The 23,875-nt window shown below is 42.4% G+C and overlaps 1 protein-coding gene across 1 annotated transcript; it reads right to left on the bottom strand.

Annotated features, from left to right (window-relative positions):
- Positions 1-1,071: 1,071 nt before the first annotated feature.
- On the bottom strand, positions 1,072-12,804 carry IYD (iodotyrosine deiodinase). Its single transcript, XM_083496003.1, has 5 exons — positions 12,525-12,804; positions 7,028-7,222; positions 6,171-6,330; positions 3,435-3,591; positions 1,072-2,068 (listed from the first exon to the last, which is right to left on the bottom strand). Exons 1-5 carry the CDS (start codon positions 12,706-12,708, stop codon positions 1,886-1,888), a joined length of 879 nt encoding a protein of 292 aa, XP_083352129.1. The 5' UTR covers positions 12,709-12,804; the 3' UTR covers positions 1,072-1,885.
- Positions 12,805-23,875: the final 11,071 nt, after the last annotated feature.

Here is a 23,875-nt window from a genome sequence, read left to right as displayed (position 1 = left end):
CACTCTGAAAAACTCCTGGTTGCATCACATCACAAACAACAGTCAGACTTCAACACAAGTTGGCTGCACAGCTGCAGTCTTATGCATAGTTACTTGGATGTCATTCAGATTGGAAAAGAGTGGTATTTAATTACTTTTATCATGTAGGTGGGTGGATTTCTGTGGTGGGTGGGTAAAAAGGTAAAGGATCCTGGATGGTTAAGTCCAGTCAAAGGCGACTATGGGGTTGTAGCACTCATTTCGCTTTCAGGCCGAGGGAGCCAGCGTTTCCGCTTTCTGGGTCATGTGGCCAGCATGACTAAACTGCTTCTGGCGCAACAGAACACCATGACAGAAACCACAGCGCACGGAAACGCTGTTTATCTTCCCACCACAGCATTATCTATTTATCTAATTGCACTGGTATGTTTTTGAACTTCTAGGTTGGCAGGAGCTGGGACAGAGCAACGGGAGCTCACTCCTTCACAGGGATTATTATTAATCATAATCATAATAATCATTTATTTATACCCTTCCCATCTGGGTTTGAACTGCCAACCTTCTGACTGGCAAGCCCAAGAGGCTCAGTGGTTTAGACCACAGCCCCCCCCCCCCCCGTTCCCTGCTTTGGGTCAACCTATCACTGGCATCTGGGTCCCAGAAAGTTACCCACAAAAGAATGTAGCTCTCACACTAAAAAGATTCAGTACCCCAGCTTAATTAATTCTTTAATCAACATGCAGCAGAAACGTGCCATATGTTACTACTATTCTGTCCTTAAAAGGAAACAGATGACTGGTGTTGTAACTAAGGGAAGTGGGAGTTGCACAAAATAATATATTCATGTTCAATATTTAGCTGTCCAAAAAGAAAGATGCTGGTGAGCTAAATCCTGCGTAAACCTGCTGTGCTCTGACTTAAAACTCACTTATCCTAGATGCAGATAGGCATCTGCAACCTGGTGCTCTCCAGATGTTTTAGACCAGTACCCCCACAACCCTAGCCATTGGCTATAAAGGCTGAGACTGATGTTAGTTGTAATCCAAAACATCTGGAGGCCACCAGGTTTGGTAATGTTGTTGCTATAGATGCTTTTTTCATGGCCGTTCAGCTCAGAAGCTCCCTTCCCTATGATGATTTCACATGCTCCCAGACGAAGCTGTGAGTGACACTTAAAACTATCTCTGTAAATATTAGCTTTCTCTTCAGAGCTAAAAGCAGAGAGGATGATGCACTGAGCAATAGAAACCTTATTCATATTCAGAGGGCATTGCTGAAGACTGGGAACTGACTGTCCTAACACATACATATTCTATGCAAATCAAAATCACCAAAATATTAAGAAAAGGTATTATGCGATTTGGATCAGGGGACTGTGAAAATTAAAGTGATGAAGGTCATTGAAATGCCATTGCGTATTTGCCCTTGGAGTAATCAATAATACTGATCAATTAACTACTCCATACTCACTTTACTAATTCTGATTGCTTACTGTTATTAGCGAGTGCACCTGTTGTCATTATTGGAACTTGGATGGTATCTGGAACTAAACAACTGCAGAGATACACATAAAACGTAGCTAAGAAGACAGAAAAGGTGTATAGAATATGCACTGACTTAGACATGCTGCTGCCTCCTCTAAGTGGATTCCTTTGGACTTTACCACACTTTTGAAATTGTGGTGGATGCTACGTGCAAAATACCCATTTACAATTGTGTGAATTCCATGTGAGCAGGTTTGTACATGCACCATTCTCCATGTGATTCTGGATGCACACGAGCTTGTTGTCAAGGAGGCTCCTGCCCGCTTGAACGTGCCCAATGCAACTGGCCAAAGGAAGCAAACAATTTGCAGAAAACTCTCGACAGCAACACATTTTCAAGGGTCTCCTTGAGTGCTCCTTGCTTATACAACCACCATAATGTCTTCCAGTGGTTTCCGTGTCAGGTCTGGCACAGTAGCATCTTTTCTGGGGTAGCCGACAGGTAACAGCAAGAGTAGCTTTTCATTTGTTGGACGCTCAAGCAGCACCCTTAGGCGTGGGCCGCAATTCAGGGGTGTAGAGGTAACCGTCACCAGACCCACATTCTAAAGAAGAAAAGGAAATACTGGAACACTCTAGGAACACAGCATCTATCACCTCCCTTATCTCCCTTATCTATCACCTCCCTTATCTGTGCTCTATAAACTTCCTTCTTTACATGTTCACAAAAATGAATAAATCTGTTAGACTCTTTTCTCCTTTTTGCTATACATAATAGTTATTTTGGTGGTTCCCCTTCCCTTTATGTAAGGGGTAAAACTCTGCAGCTCATGAAACTGCTCTCATAACATCAAGCCATAACCCAGAAGTTATGCGTGATGACATACAGCATGCTTTTGCAGCTGTTTTAGCTCACCACATGTGAGCTCACATGGTGTAGCCACAGAAGAGCTGGGTTTTAAAGTGTTGTTGTTTTTAAATTCCTCTCAGCTTACTGTGCAGCCTCAACTGTGTCATTATCTCCAATCCTAGCCTACCTTAAAGGATTGTTATAAGGCTGAAGTGACCCTCTTATAAACTCCACAAAAGAAGGATGAGAAGCAAATGTGACTTGCAATGGTGTGCATCACCTTATTTGAAGACTGGGGGCTGGGTCCCGCTGAAACAAACAGCACAGTCAAATTCTTGAGGCTGACGTTCTAACAAGCCTGCTTACTAAAATGCAGGTCCAAAGACTTACTTTGGAATAAATGGAGAAGGGCCACAGTAGCTCAGGGATAGTTACGTGCTTTGCATGTTGGAGGTCCCAGGTGCAGTTAAATGGATCTGACTCAGTATAAGCTTCCCATGCTCCTAAGTATGTTTAGTATTGGAGCCCCAGTGAGACTTAGGCATGCTCAGCTTTCTCTGGTTTGTATCTAAATATATACTTATGTGTACTTTACGTTACAGACCACAGTATTTCTCTGTGTGTTTTTGCTCAAACTTTCACCGCAGCCTATGCTAACCTAACAGTTGTGCCTGAGCATCTGCTTCTCTGTGTGGTAGTCCTAGGGAGCTTCCAGGCTGTTAAATTGACAAATTCAGATTGCGCACTTTAGACTTGATGCTCTTGTGCAACAAAGCCACTCCCCTCCATGGACCTTTTGCATTCAGGAAAATGACAAGCATTGGGAATTGCTTGATGCCACAATTATCTAGCCTCTCTGCAAACAAGTCAGGATGAATGCTCAATAGAGAGATGGCCTGGAAATAACCCTAGGGTTCTCCCACTGGTGTTTTTCCTGCTCTGGGATACCTGGAAATATGGTCTGTTTCCTTTTAAGCCCTTCCCTGCCTTCCACACCTTAGCCAATGTGACCCAGAACACAATTTACTGAGAGGCTTCCCTACAGGCTACTGTCTTGAATACCTGCTGCACATTTCTTACGTTTCATCCACCTCTTGCTTTTCCCCAAATTGCAAGCATACCTGGAGTGCAGCGAGGAGGATGCCGCAGGCAATAGACACACTGATCTCATTGTAGTAGTGGGTTTTCTTTTTCCCATTTGGAAGCCTTCCATACACCTGCTTGAAAATAAGAATCAGGTAGGGAGCTGCATCCAAGTATTCTTTTATCCAGTTTGTCCTAGAAAAGGATATTTGTAAAATGTTATTTAACCTTTAGCTCCACATAAAATATTTGCATTGGCTAACCTTCCTCCCCTGGCTATATACAACACTTTGCTCTAATCTGATAAGTCTGACAGTCTGTGCTTACCGGAATCAAAATATTTAGCAACTGGTTGCTTCCTCATTTTTGGTCCTAATTGCTTCTAAAACATGTGCGTAGGTTGGTTGTAGTTTTCCCTATCTGCAATATACCGGTAGGTCCTGCGTTATAATCTAAGGTTACCAGATTTTTTTCAATGAATCCGGGGACATTTTCAACTTCAATATATTTTGTATGGGAACTGATTTGTAAATCCGGGAACTGTCCCTGGGAAACGGGGACATCTGGTAACCTTATTATAATCTATATCATTAAAAGCAAAACAAAAACAAATGGGATGTCACAAGGAAGCAAGATATTTTGGAGTATTAATGCTACAAGCCCTTCCATCTTATACTCAGATTGTATGCTTGCGAAAACAAAACCATATACAGTATCTGAAATACACCATGATATCCAGTGACATCCATTCCAAAGAAACCAAACCCTGCATAAGTGCTGGAATCTCTGGGGTCTCTCACTGCTTGCGGGTTGGGGTGCACACAACAATATACATATTCCATCTGTTTAAGCTGCCAGACTTTTATGGAGAAGCATGTGCGTGTGGTCAGAGTCTTGGACTGGACCACCCACAGGTTACATTTTGCTCTTATTGCTTTTAGCTGTCGTAGGGGGTGTCAAGGATGCCTTGATGGACTGAAAGCTGGGATATAAACATTTTCAATAAAAAATAAAGACATGGTGATGGATTGATGCTATTTACATAGTGAACCCTGAAGTCTGATGAAATTAGAAAAGTTCCCTTTTCCAGCTAGAAGTCGTTCCCTTGAGCTTTCTATTTCAGCTTCAGAAAGCAAGAACGGAGTGTTAGAAATACATATTTAAACAGTGAAATAAGTGAGTTGCTTTTAAAGGGCAGCCAATCTCTCCAAGTTCTTTACTGAAAACCTAATCTAATCTGGAAACTTTCAGCCTAAGCTTTTCTAAAACAATTCCATCTCTCAGATTAGTTAACATCCCTGGCACTTACTAATTTTTAGAAAATATATATGCTGCTCTTCAAACAATAGTGTCTGTTATTTATTGAAAATAATAAAAAGAGGAATCAGCCACATAAAAATAAAACATTGAACGGGAGCTGTGATCCTATAACCACTTATATATGGATAAGTCCCATTAAAATATATGTGACTGGCAAGTAAATCCACTGTTGAAATCAGGCTTAGGCTCACAAATGCTGACATCAGCCCTCTTCAAGTATTTTTCTGATTCAGTAATTCCATATGTGAGTGGGATACAGGGATCCTCTGCCTGCCCCATTGCTGTGACCCTCTATGAGCTGAATGGATGCTGCCTGAAGTGGGGTGTCGACTTCACTTATGTAGGCTCCCTGCACAATGGAGTCTCTCTGATTTTACAAGGTTCTACATTCTACAGGGAGGCTCCCCAGATCAGACATCCGTTCATCAACTCATGGATGGTCAATGGGGCACAACTTGCACATTTGTACCATTGGCCGTCCTCATATTCTAAGCTTAGAAGAACACCTGAAGATACCAAACCCTTTTGGACTTTATGCCACTATCTAAGAAACAAGAGCTATGTATGCACACTTACCCATTTGTAGTTTACCTGACTCTGGAATCATTCGTGCTCATCCGCAACATGCTGCTTTCAATCTGAATTTATTCTGGATCTTGCCATCCACGTGGGTGGAATATGGTTACTTGATACATGTTTGAAAACTCTCTGCTTGATTAGGAAATTCTCCAAAATCTGCACTTCCGACATGAGTTGCCATGTGTCTGGATTTTCCCCAGACATTTAAGCGATTTCCACCAGGTTGCTGTTACAGACGGCCTAATCCTGGCTATGTCTGGGAAATTCCAGACATATGGCAACTCTGGGTTATCAATGTCCTTTCGCGCCTGCACTTGCCCCAGGTGAATGAAAAAGTGGTGGTTTTGATCTTAGTATACTCCCACACATGACATCGTTGTGCAGATGTGAGCACACACACACTCTGCTAGGACTACAAACATCAGTTTTTATCTGTTTTCCAATGGATTCATTGTGGGATAATGCAGAATTTATCTGCACCAAATGTTTATATTGGGAATGAAACCACTTTCTCAAGAGGCACTTTCTCAGGGCAAAAAGAAAATGCAGTAAATCTAGATTGTGTCTAGACTACATAGAAATAAAAATACTCTGTTTCCATTGTTTCCAGAATAAAATGTTCTTTTAGAACATTAGAAGAGGGTCTTGGAAGAGGAATCTAGAAGATTCAGGTGCTCACTGACATATACTGCTCCTATAACCATTTGGAGATTTGAAAATTAAAACCAGCACCTTGAATTATATCCATAATATCCTGTCCAATATCCTGTCTCTCACACATTTTGATTCCAGGCCTTCTCCAAAAAGCATAATAAAAGACATATTTAAGCCACAGAAGCTGCCTGGAGCAGTCAGTATCACACTGGTATTGGTACCTCAATCTTTTCAGGTCATTAACCCATTTGTCCCCCATCCTTTTTTTGTAGTTTATTTCTTCTTCATCTTCAATGATCTCCCGGATCTTGTGTTTTATTTCTGCATCTTGCACTACTACAAAGGTCCAAGGCTCCGTGTGTGCCCCACTGGGAGATGCTCCTTTAATCAAAACAAATAAATGCTCATATTAAAGGAAGCTGTGCCACAAAAACATAAGGAAAATTAAACCTTATGACACCCAGGAGATCTCACCCTAGTTCTTCAAATTCCATGATTTATTTGATTTTCATTGGAGGGGTAATGTGGGAGCAAGGAAGGTGTCTGTGGGGAAAGGAAACGAATTCTGATAACACACTTTGCAACCCAGTGCTGAAATGCAGCCTGAGATGTTTAGATCTACTCTAGGCTCTAGAGCAAGGATGGGGAACCTGTGGCCATTCAGATGTTACTGGACTCCAGATCCCACGTGCCTCAACCAGCACAGCCAATGGTCAGCTGCAGTCCAGCTGCAGGGCCAGTGATCTAATGCCAGTGTTTCTGGGCTGTGTCTCTTCCTGTGTGGTCCTTGGCTTCTCACATTACCCGGGTTGCATGCAAAGCTTCCCATCACACCAGCATAATGTCAAAAACATGTACACAGTTAGAATGCTGGGAGGGGATCCTTTGAGGAATATTGAAGTCAGCTGTGAATTTTGACACAAAGGGGTGCCCTCCTCCTCCTCTTCGCTATGACTCCTATTGCAGACATCATTTCATAATATCACTTGAACACATTTACCATAAAGCCAATGGGATACTAGAATGTCTGCCCAACGTTTTTGTCACTCCCAAGGAATCCATTTGGGCAGCATAGTACCTGCTGTTTTAATCACGTTGTCAATCACCTCTCTTGGAACCGGCTCGTCACTTATAAACCGGACCGATCGTCTCTTATTGAGAAGCTCGTAGAAAGCCTTTGATCTCTTCACCATGTCTTCTTCAGTATATCGCTCGGTTGAAAAGGGGACGTGTGCAATGTTGTCATCTAAGCCTTGCCATTCACCACCATCATCTGAGTGGGGAGAGGAGAAGCAGAGGAGAAGGTTACCTATTTTCCATAAGAGATTTGCTTAACTTGCTGTGGGAAAATTATTAAACATGTTTTTCTGATATATATCAATGTAAAGCACTATTGATTGATTGATTGATTGATTGATTAAATTTGTATACCACCCTATATCCGTAGATCTCAGGGCAGTTCACAGCACAAAACTACACACAAAACTACACACAAAATACATAATAAAAACAGAAACAGAAACAACCCAGTAATGTCAGTCAACACGTTTCCCATGGATAAAAACAATCTCTAGCACAGCTCATTGCAAAGACAGCCCTGGAAGAGCGCAAGGGAACTCTGGGCAGAACACCTTATGAAAAAGGAGGTCTTCAAGCAGGGGAAGGTGGGACAGCCACCTGTTGAGGATGTCTGGCTCTGGGTCAACTGCATCAAGATGGGAACTAGATTTGATGACCTATGAGGTCCTGTCCAACTCTTATGATTCTATGGAGTCACTGCCCCTCTATGCCTCTAGTGCTCCCCTACCCCTCCAAAATGCCTAGCAAAATAACCTACACATTCTGATGGCATTGCACAGTGCATTTAATAACCCCCACCAGTAATGGCAGAGATGTATAAATACACAGCATGATGATGTAAGGGCATGGGAGCAACTTTAACTTCACATTACAGCAGAAGAAGAAGAGAGCCCACCATTTTGGTTGGCAGTTCTGTCTTTTTTTGTAACAAGTAGCTCTGCAGCAAGAATATAGATTAGGTAGAGATTCTGCAGAGACAAATGTGTGTCACTGTGTGGGAGGAGCAGTGCTTGGGAGTTGTGACGATTTTTGGAGTCCCAGGAAGAAGAACAAATAAAAAATGCTACTAATAATACGTGTCATGAGTTATATTTTCTAATAACACAAATTGTGGTGGGATGGTTATAATTTGACCTTATAAAATCAATGAAAGCTGGTCTGCTTTGTAAACACTCTTTCCAGTGCCCTTGCAAACCCAGTAAATATGAGAGTGATATCTCCATTACTGTGTAAGCTATTTAAAAGACATTAAAAATCCATTCTGAGAAGGGGTGTCCCATATAATGCAAATTTAATACTAGTAGCTGATATTGACTAGTCTAAAGTTCAAATTGGGCCTGTTGTGATGCAATAAGGAAATGTAAAGATCTCCATTTCTTATTTTCTGGTTTGCAAAGTGATTATCAGTTGAAATGGCCACAATAAACAGAGTTGTACAGCTTGGTCCTATATATGTTTACTTGGGAAGCAAGTCCCACTCATTCAGGTAGGTAGCCATGTTGGTCTGACGCAGTCAAAATAAATTAAAAAATTAAAAAATTGTCCAGTAGCACCGTAGAGACCAACTAAGTTTGTTCTTGGTATAAGCTTTCGTGTGCATGCACACTTCTTCAGATACAAAGATACAAAGTCCCACTGTATTCATCTTTACTTACTCTCAAGTATGCATTTTCTCATAATAATATAAAAGAAGAAAACGTGCACAGGTTTGAAACAGGAGAACAACATTTGGCCTGCAGCAGTGACATTTGTGACGCTAAAACAGTATGTTCTGCACCTTTTCCACTTAAAAAACTATTGAGCTGCTGAAGCTGGTAAAGAGTGTCTCCTTTAGCTGCAGTCAAAAATCACAAAAATTGCTTTGAAGCATTCTTAACCTTTCCCAAACTGCTACCTCACTCCATTAAGTGAGTCTAGCGACTCCATCCAAGCAGTTCAGGGGGCTCAAAATAATGGACTGCTGGGTTAGAGGTATGTGATTTCATTGGTTTCTGACGTCTCTCACTCACACACCCTTCCATTGTCCTGAATCTCCTGAGCCAAATCCTAAGGGCATTCTGGAAATATATTGGTGCTAACTATGGTGTATATAGTTCTATGTGTTGGATTAATCTAGCTTTAAACCTATTCCTGAATCTTGAGTTATTCCAAGCAGCAATAGACGCATGATACATCTTCATTGATCCAACATAGCAGGAACAGTGAACTTGTGCTCTCTCCCCCCAAAGCAGTTGGACTTCAGCTCCCATCAGCCTCAGTCAGGATGGACAGTAATTATTAATTATGGGAGTTGGAGTCTGGCAACATCAGGAAGGCCATAGGTTTCCCAGCAATGTATTATCAAAGCCACCAATGAGGACTTTGTCCTGGCAACAGAATATCCACACCACACTTCTTAATGTATCTCCAGTAAGACATGAAGTGAGAAAGGTGATTGTAAAGCTGGGTGATTGACTATCAAGATTGCTACTGTTATTATTCTTGAAAAATAATTGTAGAAGAATGCCATCAAGTCTCATAAATAGATTGATAATTTCTATACCTCCCCCTTTTTTTACTAGGTTTATTTGTGTATGTTCCAAGCAGACGTGGACTATTTTCAGAATGTGAGTTAATGCTTAATTTAAAAGGAACTTTATAAATAAAATACTAAGCTGTAACCTTTACTGGGTTCCTACCTAGGCTTCCTCTGCTCTATGAGAAATCTACAGAGCTCGGATATAAAACTTTGAGTAAATCAAAACAAACCTACCATGTCACTAATGAATGGTATACATCCCACAATCCTGGTTGTGGAAGCTGCTTATTTTCTCTGACTACGATGGCTGCATCATGTGGGTTGCCTGACTCATCCACCACAAAGCTTTTAACGTGGTTGACGTGCAAAATGTTAAGCATTTTTCTTTTCTTTTCTTTTTACAAATAATGCTTACATTGGACTTTGCATCCCTCCAACCTAAATCTGTTATTAACTCCCCCCCCCCCCATTTCTTACATTTGGATTTCCTACAAACCTTCATTGGCTAAAATACACATTTCATTTCAAAAAGATTTCTCTTCCACTTTCTGTCCTCAGTCAGAAACATTAGCATGTGCATGCAACCCAGTTTAAAGCACAATATTGTGTAGATGCCTGTTGCACTCAGATCAGACAACCTGTCCGCCATGGGCAGGCACCTGCTGTGGGCACAAAAAAGGACCAAAAACTGTCCCAAGCAGAATGGTTTTTCCTTATGCTCCACAAAAACACTGCACAGAAGGTATTGTTCTGAGTTATTTTGAGCCCTGCAACTGCAAACATGGGGATAAAAGACTATTTTCTCACAGAGGTATTAGCTTAGCTGCTTTAATTTCCTTAGAGATAAAAGGTGCTTGACTGGCAGCGATCTTGGACTTTAATCAAGTGCAGCTCAAGCAGAAATTACTGTTCTGTTGATAAGAAGCAAAGTGTGTGTGTGGTGTGTGTTTGTCAGAGGGGGTGGGGAGAGAGAGAGAGACCATGCTAAAGGGCTTCGGGAATGTTTTGCAGTTGTGTGTTCATTATACAGCACACACAACTGGAGATTTGCCCATTACCTTTTACTTATAAAGTGTATTCTAATCTGAGGGTGGATATTTAGGGCAGCATTTTTTATTTGGATCATTTAAATTCCTAGACAGAGACATGGGCATAGCCGGGGGGGGCAGAGGGGGGCAGCTGCCCCACCCTAAATCAAGTAAAGCAATAAAAATACTTAACTAACTGAGGTTCTGCCCCCCCCCAACATAAAGCCTGCCCCCCCTAATATAAATCCTGGCTAGGCCCATGGACTGAGAAGTAAAAAGCAAAAGGAGATATGGAAGAAAAAGAGAATCATTTAGGTGACACATAAAAAATGGAGACTTATTTCACATCGGACACTTCCCTTTGTTTTTGTTTGGAAAGGATTAGGGCACTCACTGTTAATTATTTAAAATCTACTTAGGATCACCAGCATCGCAGACACCATATAGCACATGTAATTGACATACTCTCCATCTAGAAAGCTCACGGTCTATGTTAGGCAGACTTACAAGGCAATTCTATACATGGCTTCTCAGAAGTAAGTCCTGCTGAATTCAATGGGGCTTACTCCCAGATAAGTGACTATAGGATTGCAACCGAACTGTTAGCTTTAATGCAAAATTATCCACTCTTTGTCATTCTTTATAAGTTGAGGAAGAAGTGAAAATCCCCAATCCATCCAGGGCCAGACATACACAGAAGCTGTACTTAGATCTGGAACCTCTTTCATGAACCCTGCAAATTTCTTTAACGTGGTTTAATCAGTGACACGTAGAATCAGTTTCAATTGGTTGCGCATATAGTGTTACTGTTACAGATCTTGTTCCTCACAGCCCATATAATCACCATTGCTTATTTCCTCTTTCAGAATCATCACTACCTACATACACTATACAGCCATAGAGGAGGCCCCACAGACAGAGATGCTGCAATTACCACTTTGGGGTCCTTTTCTTGGACCCCATTGGCAACACTATGTCAAATGAAATGCACACAGTTAGGAACTCTCACTAATTTTCTCCGTCACCCCAAGATACGGGTTTTTACTGCTCTTGAGCCACAGGTGACTCCCAAGCCACCTTTCTAATTCACCCTTCCTGAAATAAATATATGCACCCAAATTCAGCTGCTGTTCAAAATGCAGACTTCTCCAAATTGTGGGTTGCAGTTCTCCAGCCAAATAATGTGTACAAAAGTGCATTTATTAGAGGAGACTGTGCATACAAAGGCATGCTATTAGTGAAGAAAGTAAGCAAAAATGCATTATGTTAGAGACAATTGCTTGCAAATATGCATATATTTGGCAAAACTGCAGACACAAAAATAGCATATTAGTAGAAATGGGCACAAAAATGCTGACAGATCTTCCTGGGAACTTCAACAATCCACATTTCCATATCTGTTTCAGACTGGAAAAATGAGAAGCTCAGAGAAATCAAAACTGGCAGATTTGCCATTGCCTAACTATGAGCAGGGGTACGGGTGGCGCTGTGGGTTAAACCACAGAGCCTAGGGCTTGCCGATCAGAAGGTTGGCAGTTCGAATCCCCACAAAGGGGTGAACTCCCATTGCTCGGTCCCTGCTCCTGCCAACCTAGCAGTTCGAAAGCACGTCAAAGTACAAGTAGATAAATAGGTACCACTCCAGCGGGAAGGTAAACGGCGTTTCCGTGCGCTGCTCTGGTTCGCCAGAAGCGGCTTAGTCATGCTGGCCACATGACCCGGAAGCTGTACGCCAGCTCCCTCAGCCAATAAAGCGAGATGAGCGCAGCAACCCCAGAGTCGTCTGCAACTGGACCTAATGGTCAGGGGTCCCTTTACCTTTACCTTTAACTGTGAGTAACCAAAAATTGGCTTAACCCTGGGATCACATCTTTCTTTTTGTCCAAACTAGAGGAACATCAGAATGCAAATGCTGAACTATTCTCTTTTTTCATCCTCCTCTTGCATACCTTCTTCATCCACAGGCAGATCGGTGCTGTCTTTTAAGTCTTCATCCACCCACGGGCGAGACTCTGTCTTCTGGCTGGCTTTGCTCTGCTCTTTTTTGCTGCTCTTCCTGCTTCCTTTCAGTATTATTACAATCAAGACACAGATTATTGCTACAAAGACGGGAGTTAGGGGAGAGAATGCCATAGTCTGCACTCAACAAATGCTTCCCTTTCAAAAGAGTGAGAGATTTGATGAGATCGAGACTGAAACGCACAGAAGGGGTGGAACTAATGGCGCATTGAATGAAAAAGAGCAATGTTCAGCTCTCTTGGCTCCCTGCAGCCAGGAACCTTTCATAACTGTTTACACAAATCACTTGCTCTTCAACCTTCAGCAGTTTCTGGATACCTTCCAAAGGCTGGAAGTATTTATTTTAGCCCAGTGTTAGTTAGACCTTTCTGAAAAAAATTGACTCAGTGTTAGAGTGCTCAGCAACTTTTTGACATATCGAAATTTAAAAACTGAATTGAGTTAGACACAAAGGATTGTATTCAATGTAGCGCTAAGCAGAACATTCCATCAGGGCAAGGATTTCTCTGTGTGCAATGGAATGTACTCCCAGTCTCCTACATCTGCCTGCCTTAAATCTGTTCTGGGTTTCCCCCAATGCTCCAGAGCAGATTTGCAACAGTGCAGGCCATGCATAGGGGAAGGAGAGATCGATGTTTCAATGGTTCTCTCCATTCCACCAGGTTTCTGTTTTTCCTAGTATATCAATGTCATATTCTAAGACCAAGCACTCAAGTTCATCCATCTTGGCTCAGAGGCTTCTAGAATTTGTGAATAAATACTTGTGTACAGTCTCTTTCTTCAAGTGTGTTTGGCACATGTTTTGACCTGTGATGCTCTGGCCTCTCTGAAGTGCTACTTGCGTCCTTGCATTCTCAATGCCTACTTCTACATGGTCCCTGTTTACATGTTCATCTCATTCTCCCTGACAACAGGGGAGCTATCACCATGGGAACAGGACACAGCTATAATGCCCTTGAAGGTTTCAAGGGAACCTCTCCACCAACCTCTCTGCCTTTTTTAGCTTTTCCAGGTCTGCTACCTTGGCCTCAAGGGAATGAACTTGTTCCCATAGTCAGGAACTCATAAAAGTGGGGACCATATTGCATGTGGGTTCCATTCCTGGCTCCCACACGCATTGGTGGAGTGCGCAGAAGCCTGCTACACCCCATTATGCCCTGTTATGCTCCTGTTATGCCCCACCCCTGCCCCATCATGCATCAGTTGGACACGTGCAAAATGGCCGCCATCTGTAGTACCTTGGGCACAGCCATGACTTCTATCCTTCAGGGACTTATGCGACAGACAGTACAAAACCCTGGAAAGCTCCCATTCCCCTGCTGCCATTTTACCTGTATAATTGTTTTTTTGTAGGTTAAGTTACTTTATTGAGAAGCTGGGTTTTCTTAAAAAAGACCTGCTTGATCTAAGTGTCAGGAGGAGGGTCGGAGTGGAGCATTCAGGCCTCCTCACCTTGCTGCCGAATTTGCACGTCTGCTTAACTCGCCTTGACGCTTTATCAGCTGGAGCCAAGAGGCTTTGTCAGCTGAGGGTCCCTGACTGTACTTCTCACACAGATAACTTAAAAGTTACTTTCCCTGAGGTAATGTGGTGTTTAATTTTCGAGTGCAAAGCAAAGTGAAGACAGCTCATAATGCTTGCAAATCCCTTTCCTATTAAATCTTATTTGGTAAGTCTTTTCCCACTCTTTAATATTTTCTACTAAAGCATACACCAAGCCTTTATTTGAAGCGATTGCGTTACATTGCTCTCCAACCTCACAAAACTCCCGCAATGCCCTGATTTATTAAAACTAGACTAAGTTTAATTAAATTCTCATACACACATTCAAACAAAGATCCCCTGTGGGGGCTGGTAGTGAGGAAGAGGCAAAAACAAATGGTTTGAAATATTGCTGAGCATCTCCCTTAAAATGCAGATTATTATTGCACACCACCCCAGTCTCCAAGCAGGTGTTCTAGGGGCTTCCTCAAGGTTTCCTTTTGTGAATGAGGCACAGTGGAGACTGTGGTGTCTTCATGATATATGGCTTGTTTACGCTTATATACAACCTGAGCCTGCAATGCTTTTCCGTGCTTTTCCACACAGCAGGCAGAAAAAGTTGCACAGGCAGTAAAGCGTTACTTGGTTACAAACTGGTAAATGTTCCTAAACTATTGTTCATCTGAAAAAGACAGAGGTTGGGTCAGGACCGAATTTAGGTTTGATGAGGCCCTAAGCTACAGAAGATAATGGGGCCCTTTATATGTCCAGCTATCCTTTGTCAACAGCAAATTTTCGCTGTTTTTTGTGTTGAATATATGCTATAGGGTAATTTATGGACCTAATAGGTATCTAAAGCCATTTGACAAGCAGAATGTAGGCACCCTATATATAGAAATGAGCAAAACAGTGATATTTTAGGGAGCAGGCTAGCAGGTGGGGCCCATTACTTACATCATAGGAGCCTACACATCACAAAACACAGCTGTAGGTAGGTTTTATTTTATTTGTTTTTTATCTTATATTTTGGAAATGTACATCCAGTTTTTTCCCTTTAAATTTTTTGGGGGCCCCCAAGAGAGGGGGCCCTAAGCTATAGCTTGTTTACCTTATTTGTAAATACGTAAATCCAGCACTGGGTTGGGTAAAGCTACACTTCATAGAGTGGTTCAACAATCAATCCCTCTTCCCAGGGAACTCTGGGGGTTGTAGGTTGAAGAGAAAATACCTGATAAAAGTGCAAATGAATGTTGGAACAGACTAAGGCACATTCATACATCCCAAGAACTGAGTAAGCTTTGTGCAAGCAAATCAGTATGGATAAAGAGGTTGTTGGAGGAGCCCCCTGTTTCCCATGAAGAGGATCATTGAACTGAAGCAGAAGTAGTTCGTGTTTCAGAGGCAAAAAATAATGGATTGCTAGAAATTCCAGGCAAAGATTGGAGCATGTGCCATCACTGAGCTGGCTCTCATATCACATTTCTCAAAACAAACCACAAGTAGTAAATCAAAAACAGTGCTTGGCTTCTCCTTGTGGTTTGTTTGAAGAAAGCCAATCGCAAGCCCAGGTTTAGATGATTTGATGAGCCAAACAATGGATTGCTTCCACAGCAGCAAAGGAGGAGCAAAATGCTTATGATTTCAGCCCACTGGCCATTCACATTGATCCACAGCTTATTTTAACTATGGCTTAATGTGATGTGTGAGCCACATAAGAAATATGTATCTGCCTCTATCTACTTAGTGTGCTTAAATTTATCTTTTTCTGTCATGTGGCCTTGTCTCCATACTTTTAAAAAAGAATTCTGAACTGGCCACTTTTGTTTTGAAGACGGGAAAAAAATCATGGGGTTCTAATTCAGAAAGTGCTGCTGATCCTGGTCCTTGCTGAAAATCCTCCCCCCCCCCCCCCACAGAGAGAGAGAGACTTGCTCTTGAGAGTGCTTGTTGCTACACACAGCAATTTGGGCAGCAAACAGCAGCCAAGGAGGGGTTGGTGTTGAGGAGCAACACTTTCTGGAAGAGGGCACCATGGCTGCTTTTTCTTCAAAATAAAAGTAGCCAGTTAAGAATGCATTTGTAAAAGACTTGAAAAGTGGGTATCACTTAGTTCAGTTGTAACAGGTCTTCTCTCTGTGTGTGTCTGTGTATTTGGGTATGTACTCTATGCTGCCTCTTTCTCCCCCTCTGCAGAGAATCTTCACACATATTGCTAAGCTCTGGTGAGTTCTTGCACTTGTAAAGCCTTACCTCGGATGATTAATCCCTAAACATTAACTTTAGGAATGAATCAGAAATTAATGTTAATGAAGAAATGCCAACTTAAAGGGATTTCAATAATGCTTTGCCTTAAGAGGCAAGCACATGCCATATATGGAGCTTTACAAAGGATCTGTCTTTCTTATTGCTCCCAAAGAGAGCATTTGGGTTAATTAAACAAATTCAAATCCTTAAAAGCAGGAGGAGACCCAGAAAACGTGCTTCCCAGAGGCCTCCTCTCTTCAAGCACTGCTTGTTGCTACTCCTTTTAAAGGGGGAAAAGAAGGAGAAGAGAATGGTTGCTTCATTCATTGTTCTGTAGAGTGGCCGTGTCTTCTGCTTTACGGAGACACTCTTGTATCTGAGGGGCTCAGAGAGCAGCCTTCTGTTTGATGATATTCAAGTGCAGGTTAAAGATGAAGAACCATATGGAGGGATAGCTGTAGCCCTGAAGTTACCCATCAACAGAGAGCCGCAGGGCATGGGCAGCAACTCAGCAGTAATTCTCTCTAAACATGCATGCATATGTGCATAAATATATAAAAATTAGCATATGCAAATGTTATGCAACTTATTGTCTTCTTTTCTCCTCTTCTTTGATGACGTGACTCACCTTTCCTCCCACTTTTGTGTGTGTGTGTGTGGTATAAGTGTCCACCTTGAGCTACCAGTTATGAAGTCCTATCACACCTTGACATAGACCTATGCCACTCCCAAGCCAGGTACTGCACCTTTCGGACAAGGTGGGGAGCAGGTTTTTAGGCGTCCCAAAAGCACACCTAGACCATGTTCACACAATCTGAGGTTTCTGTTAAGCTGGGGCTCCTTCATGTTCAGACATAGATGGTCCTGGTAATAATATCTTAGAGCCAGTGATGCACAAGACCAAGTCACAAGGTTGCGGGTCTCCGACCACTGCATTTGTGGGATGCGCCCTTTCAACAACCTTCTTACTTGTGTGCTGTTTTCAAAATCTAGGAGGAAAATAAGGTAGCCCATACTGCTGCAGCTGTTCTGTATTTTGATATATGAACTGTGTTCCTTGGGTGGGTCTTCTTTGCTGCTGCTGCTGCTGCTGCTGCTGTGCCATATTTAGCTGCAGAGCGAATTGGCATCCTATCCTCCATTGTGGCTGGAGGTGGGGCCTCTCTATCAGTTTTAACAGGTGCACATTAGTCATAAAGGCTATTTTTCTGTTTAAAGTGTGCACCGGCAGAGGAGGCACATTTCTGTCATTGTGGAAGATATGATCGGAATCTAGCTGGCTGCTCAGCTGATCCACTCCAACTGAACCCCGATCCCTTCCACTTCTTCCCGTATATTTCAGGAAAGTTACACTAAAAGGGCTTTTGGCCATTACACCACTGCACCATCATAACCTGGATTTATGCTAGTATAAGGGATTTAGTAACAATCCTACCTTGTCCCGACAGCATGGATTGCACAGTTAAATTAGCAAGTTATTTTGAAAACCTGGAACTTCTGTATTAAATAACTTCTATGCTAAGGCAGGCAAGTAACTGAGAGGTCAAATAATGAACCCAAAAACCTGCTGCCTCCCCCCCCTCCACCTTCCAAAAAACATAAAATTATGAATCCAATTATCCATTCCAATTTTCACCTGTTAAATGCACGATAATTCTTCACGATAGAATCACAGAGCAGTAAACGGGGTGAAGAAAGGAAGTAATCTGAGGGCTTTTGTTCTCATTAGCTTAGTAGCAGATGGTCTCTTTTTCCATGTGACAGTGAAACAGCGTCTCTTATACAGCAAATTGACTCTCTTTAGCATCCCCTCCTTTCCACATCTGCAGTTTTCAATCACAATTCCGAAAAGCACACACCTGTAATGTTTCATGGCAGCCACAAGAGGGTGTGAAAACATTGCACCTTCCTTCGAACACACTCACCTAAAAAAGGATGGTGAGCTCTCACCCCATGAGTCACAGAGCTGTACTTCCCATGTACCACAGCAAAGCATTACCTTGCTAGCATGAAGCTATCTAGATGTTTTTCTTAAACTGCTAAACATTTAATGCAATCGTGTATACCACTTCCATGAAGATTTAACATCCTCAGATGAAGTGAAGAAATCTCAGTTTCCAGTTACACATTACCAACATATATGGGGGGGGGGTGTAAGATGATGATGATGATGATTTTATTATTTATACCCCACCCATGTCTGGGTTTCCCAAGCCACTCTGGGCGACTCTCAACAGAATGTTAAAAACACGATAAAACATCACACATTAAACTGCATATCATTTGCAGACTGAAAGCAACAACAACTAATACCAACTGTATTCTCAGATTGCTTGGAAAGGAACAGGGGAAGGAAAAGGCTTAGGCAATTGTGGGAAGGTAGGGACCTTCAGTTGTCACAACTGGGAAGAGTTTCAGCTTATTGCACAGATATCACTTGGGCTTGTATTCACTGGATCTTTACAGAAGATTGCAAGCACTGATCCCAGTCCATTGCCCCCTAGCAGTGATCCATCAAAACGTGCCTGACAATTGGAATACTGCCACCAGCAACAGTTAATCGATGCAAGATTATCTTCTGCATCTGGCAAGATAAACTAGCTCATTCCTGTCCCCCCCCCAAAAAAACCCCGATCATTTATATTTGCTTATCACTGGATTTCAGAATCAGTTTGCTTTGGGAATTCATAGATAATGGGACTGAAGGGAAATTTGCTTGTAAACAATTCGAATTTATTTTTTTCCTAAGCTTAGTGTCGTACGGCGGCGTCATCAAACATGGTTTGATACAAGCATATCAAACGCTAGATTACAACTTTATCCTGTGGGTTAAAGGGTCCTCTGGAAAAGTGTGCAGAGAGGATTGCAATGGAATAGGGGAAGTGGGAGGCCATGAAAGACATCTTGAGTCCAAGCCAATGAGTTTCCAAGCAATGTGACATCCAAGACCAGACCCATCCCTTGCAGCACAATTGATTGCATGTTTACTTGGAAGCAGGATCTTCCAAACAACTACTCTATCCCAACTTAAGAATGGAAAATGAAATACTGGTGGATAACAAAAGAGATCTGAAGATGCTCTCAAGGCAAATCTAAAAAGAAATGCAGTAGAAGCATGGAAACACTGGCCTGAAAGCACTCCAGTTGGCGAATAGTCTCTACCAAAGGAATCATGGACATTGAAGAAGCACAAACTCAGGATGAAAGGGAGAAATGAGCTAAGAGGAAGGCACATTTGGCAAATCCTCACCGTGATCAAATCCTGCCCAGAAACCTATGTCCCCACTGTGGAAGGACATGTGGATCCAGAATTGGCCTCCACAGTCACTTACGGACCCACCGTTAAGACCGTGTTCATGAAGACAATCTTACTTGACTACAAGTGATCACCAAAGAAGAAGAAGAAGCACAGTCTTAGCATTGTTCAGACTGAGCTAATTATTTCTTGAAGGATAAAGGTTTCAATAGACACTAGTACCAGAAAACAACAAAGAGATCCAGTTTTAATATACAGCATACTTTGCTACACACACATACACACACACACACACACACAGAGAGAGAGAGAGAGAGAGAGAGAGAGAGAGAGAGAGAGAGAGAGAGATTCAGATTCTATACATTATAAACCACTGATTTTCTTCAAGACACAGGCGCATAAATCATATCTTACATTTCGTTACAGTGGTACCTCGGGTTAAGTACTTAATTCGTTCTGGAGGTCCGTTCTTAACCTGAAACTGTTCGTAACCTGAAGCACCACTTTAGCTAAAGGGGCCACCTGCTGCTGCCGCACCGCCGAAGCACAATTTCTGTTCTCATCCTGAAGCAAAATTCTTAACCCGAGGTACTATTTCTGGGTTAGCGGAGTCTGTAACCTGAAACGTATGTAACCTGAAGCGTATGTAACCCGAGGTACCACTGTACAATGCATAACTTAACATGGCTACAAAAAATCATTTTTCCTATGATGACACACGTTTCAGGGCACAATAGTCCTTACTGTCCAAAATCTGCCTGAGAAGCAATCTTAGCTATGTGGTACAACAAACCATTTCTTACTACTCTGTGTCTATCCAGAGTAAAAGATTGTAAGTATATGTAAATTTCAGCATCTTGATATCTAACTAGACAAGAACATGTAGTACTCTGTGTTGCAATACTTCCTTCAAGCAGAGTCCATGTCACTAATAGTGCTTGGGTGCTCTGTTCTGCTCAGGCACAAGAATGTTGTAAATCAAAGCTTGGCAACCCCACCTGTGTCCTCTCACAGTAGGCATAGAATCTCCATTGCAATCCAAACTTTCATGAGCATGCCTTTTAGTTTGTGATCTAGGGAATGCGTACACATTACAGGCTTAAAACACAGCTAGGTTGCTCCATTTCTCAATTTGGATTGAAGTTGGTTTGGGGGGTGGAATGTCCAACAGGATTGATGCAAGACAGTGGCTAATGTTGTGTCCATACAGATTTCCAAACAAGTGGTGGGAGCAAACTGAGTGCAAGTAATCAGGAGTCACTATGGGGGAAAAGTGGGTAATTCATTCCCCAAGTTGGCAAGATTCATTTGATGATAAGAAACTGAGCCTTTAGTGTCATTGACCCAGCCCTGTGGAATACTCTGCCAATAGAGATTCAGCTTTTCAACTTTTCTTTCCCGTCAAGCTTATGCAGATAATAATGCAACTTTCCATCATGGTGCATGATTTCTGATTTTAACATTTTTATCTGATCCGTATTGCATGGTTTTATGTATGATTGTTGTACACCACTGTGGTTTTTTAAAAATGAATAGCAAAATATAAACATTTTTATAAATTAATGTAGGCCTTGGTATACACAGTGGAGGTGGCACATGAATAAAAGGCTTGCTACTTGTAGGACCTATGATTGGTGAAAAAAGTGTGAGGCAGACTTAGGCATTTTGTGATATGTGAAGCTGCCCTTAGTTCTATCATTGTATAGCTTTTAGATATGGATACATTTAAACATGGCTACGCATCCCTTCCATAAGGGCTGATAACAATATAGAGGCTGCTCATCTTGCGGGGTCAGGGTCTAATATACAAGTCGTCTTGTGGTGCAGCAATAAAACGGCTAGCACATTTGCCCAGCTAAGCAGGGTCTAGTATGGCTTCAGTTTGGATGGGGGACCATGCATTGAAATTTCTGCATTGCAGGGGGTTGGACTAGATGGCTCTCAGGGTCCTTACAACTCCATAGAATTATATTCTATGATGCCATATATTTAAGAAATCAGTATGTGTGAGATGAAATGAGGTAAATAAAAGCAAAACCAGACTCTGTCGTTATGCAGGCAATTCAAATGCAATTGTACATAAGCTATTCTGGCATGCACCATTATGTACCTAAGGGGACATGAAATTACTTAGTCATTTTTTATTTTGTGTAAAGAAGAACTTGATTTCACACACACAACCGAAAATAAGTTAGCATCAGTGAAACAAATTCTGTTCCAAATGCTGAAATATAGCTTGCCATGAATCTAACACCATATAAATCTCTTTCAGCTAATTAGAAACTGGATCAACATACTATTTGCCTAAAGTCATATTAAGAATCCCACCAAGGCACAAGCTTTACTAAGGCTGTTCATGTAAACAGAAGGAAGCGTTGCAGTTAGTTTGGGTTTTGTCCCCCTTGAAAATGTGATCTCTGAAATGGGTTTTTGCAGGAGTTGCAGCTAACCCTTTGCTTTCTGCTTATTCCAAGTTAAAAATACCTCCTCATTTCTTTCTGCCATGCGAAGAACAATGGCTCAGTAATTATATAGCTATTTCAAACTCTAATCTACTTCTGGGTAATTCAATTTGGAGAAAATCATAGCTAAATATTTATCTTTAGATAATTGATAATGACAGCAAGCATATGGTGCCACTTACATTAGAGTAATCATTTGTTTTGAACCTACTTATTTTACTGGAGAAATGGTAGTGGAACTACCAAATGACTTCAGGCTACATGCACTGAAAGTAAATCAAATTATTGACATGTAATACATTTCTGCCAAATGTATTGAAAGTACGTCCTCTGGCAAACATCTACAAACACAGAAATATTGTTCACGGTGCAACCCGATGCAGAATGTCACTCAGAATGACATCTAACCACATTCAGTGGGGTCTGCACCCTCCAATGTGGGCATAGGATTGCGGCCTCCTCCTTTATAGATGTATATGTGAACCACCACACACATGGACACAAACTTTAACAAAAGTATAAACAATGGAGGAAGGAAAAAGAGAGAAGCATTTTATTAGCCACATTGGGATTTGACCATGTTGCTTCTTAAACTTTCTCTAATTACATCATGCTGGAGTGAGTCTGGGGTTCCCTCAGTGCAGCCATACAACCCCAATCTCACCCCCCAACCTGCCCAGGTAAGCAGTGTTGGGGGTGTCAGAAGGGTGGCTGCTCTACAGCCCCACCCAACCACAGGTACCACTATTGTGTGTGTATGTATGGGGCATCTCAGCTACAGCATCCTTCAAACCACATCAAAGCTGCTGAAGTAGGTGGAAGATGGAACGTCACTCTATTAAAAAAACACACATCTGTTTTGTTCGTCACTGTAACATAAATATGTCCAAGCTCAAAATTCTTTGTTTATTTAACAAATACTTGAGGCCAAAATTCTGAAGGGGCAGCTAAAATTCCTTGTGATGGGCAATGCAGTCACTTGCTTGAAAGTATAAAGATTTACAAAATTCTGTTCATAGAATCATAGAATTGTGGTGTTGGAAGGGATGCCTAGGGTCATCTAGTTCAGTGTTTTTCAACCACTGTTCCGCGGCACACTAGTGTGCCGCGAGATGTTGCCTGGTGTGCCGCAGCGGCGGCGAGGAGAGGCCGCCCAGCGCGGGGCTCTCACCGTCTGCCTGCCTGGCTGCCTGCGAGCTCGGCGGGCAGCGCCTCCATCCGCAGCACCCGCCTCGCGGCTCTCATCTGTTTAACCATGAAGTCCCCCCCCCGGCGCGCTTTCCTTCCTCGGCGCTCCAAGCGGCGCTCCGGCTCCGGGGGGCGGAGGAAGAAGCTCCCGGGCTCCGGCGTGTCCTCCCGGGCGAGCGCCACTCGAGAGCCGCGAGGCGGGCGCTGCGGACGGAGGCGCTGCCCGCCGAGCTCGCAGGCAGCCAGGCAGGCAGACGGCGAGAGCCCCGCGCTGGGCGGCCTCTCCGGGGAGCGAGAGGCGCCGAGGAAGGAGAGCGCGCAGGGGGGGGACTTCAAGGTTAAACAGATGGACGTTGTGACCACAATCAGTTTGAATCCCTCTTTTTTTTCTAAGAAAATAAACATTTTACTGTTTTTAGGTATTCTCGTCTTATACCCATTCATGCAGTCCAGTGTGTTTAAAGAATAATTGGGTAAACAGGGTGGGAGCAAAGCACCCCTTTGGAATTATCCTGTGAGAGGATGTTATTTTAAAGCACCTGTGTGCCAATTTGGGATGTCTGTAGAGTTTACTTTTCCACATTATAAAAATATGATACTCTCTCTTCTCAAAGGCAGATGTAATATTTTTAACAAATATTGTCATGAG

Source organism: Podarcis liolepis (genome assembly GCF_965112155.1).
Source record: "Podarcis liolepis genome assembly, chromosome: 3".
Taxonomy (NCBI): Eukaryota; Metazoa; Chordata; class Lepidosauria; order Squamata; family Lacertidae; genus Podarcis; species Podarcis liolepis.
The sequence above is the reverse complement of the archived record's forward strand: the minus strand, read 5'-3'. Positions and strand labels throughout refer to the sequence as shown.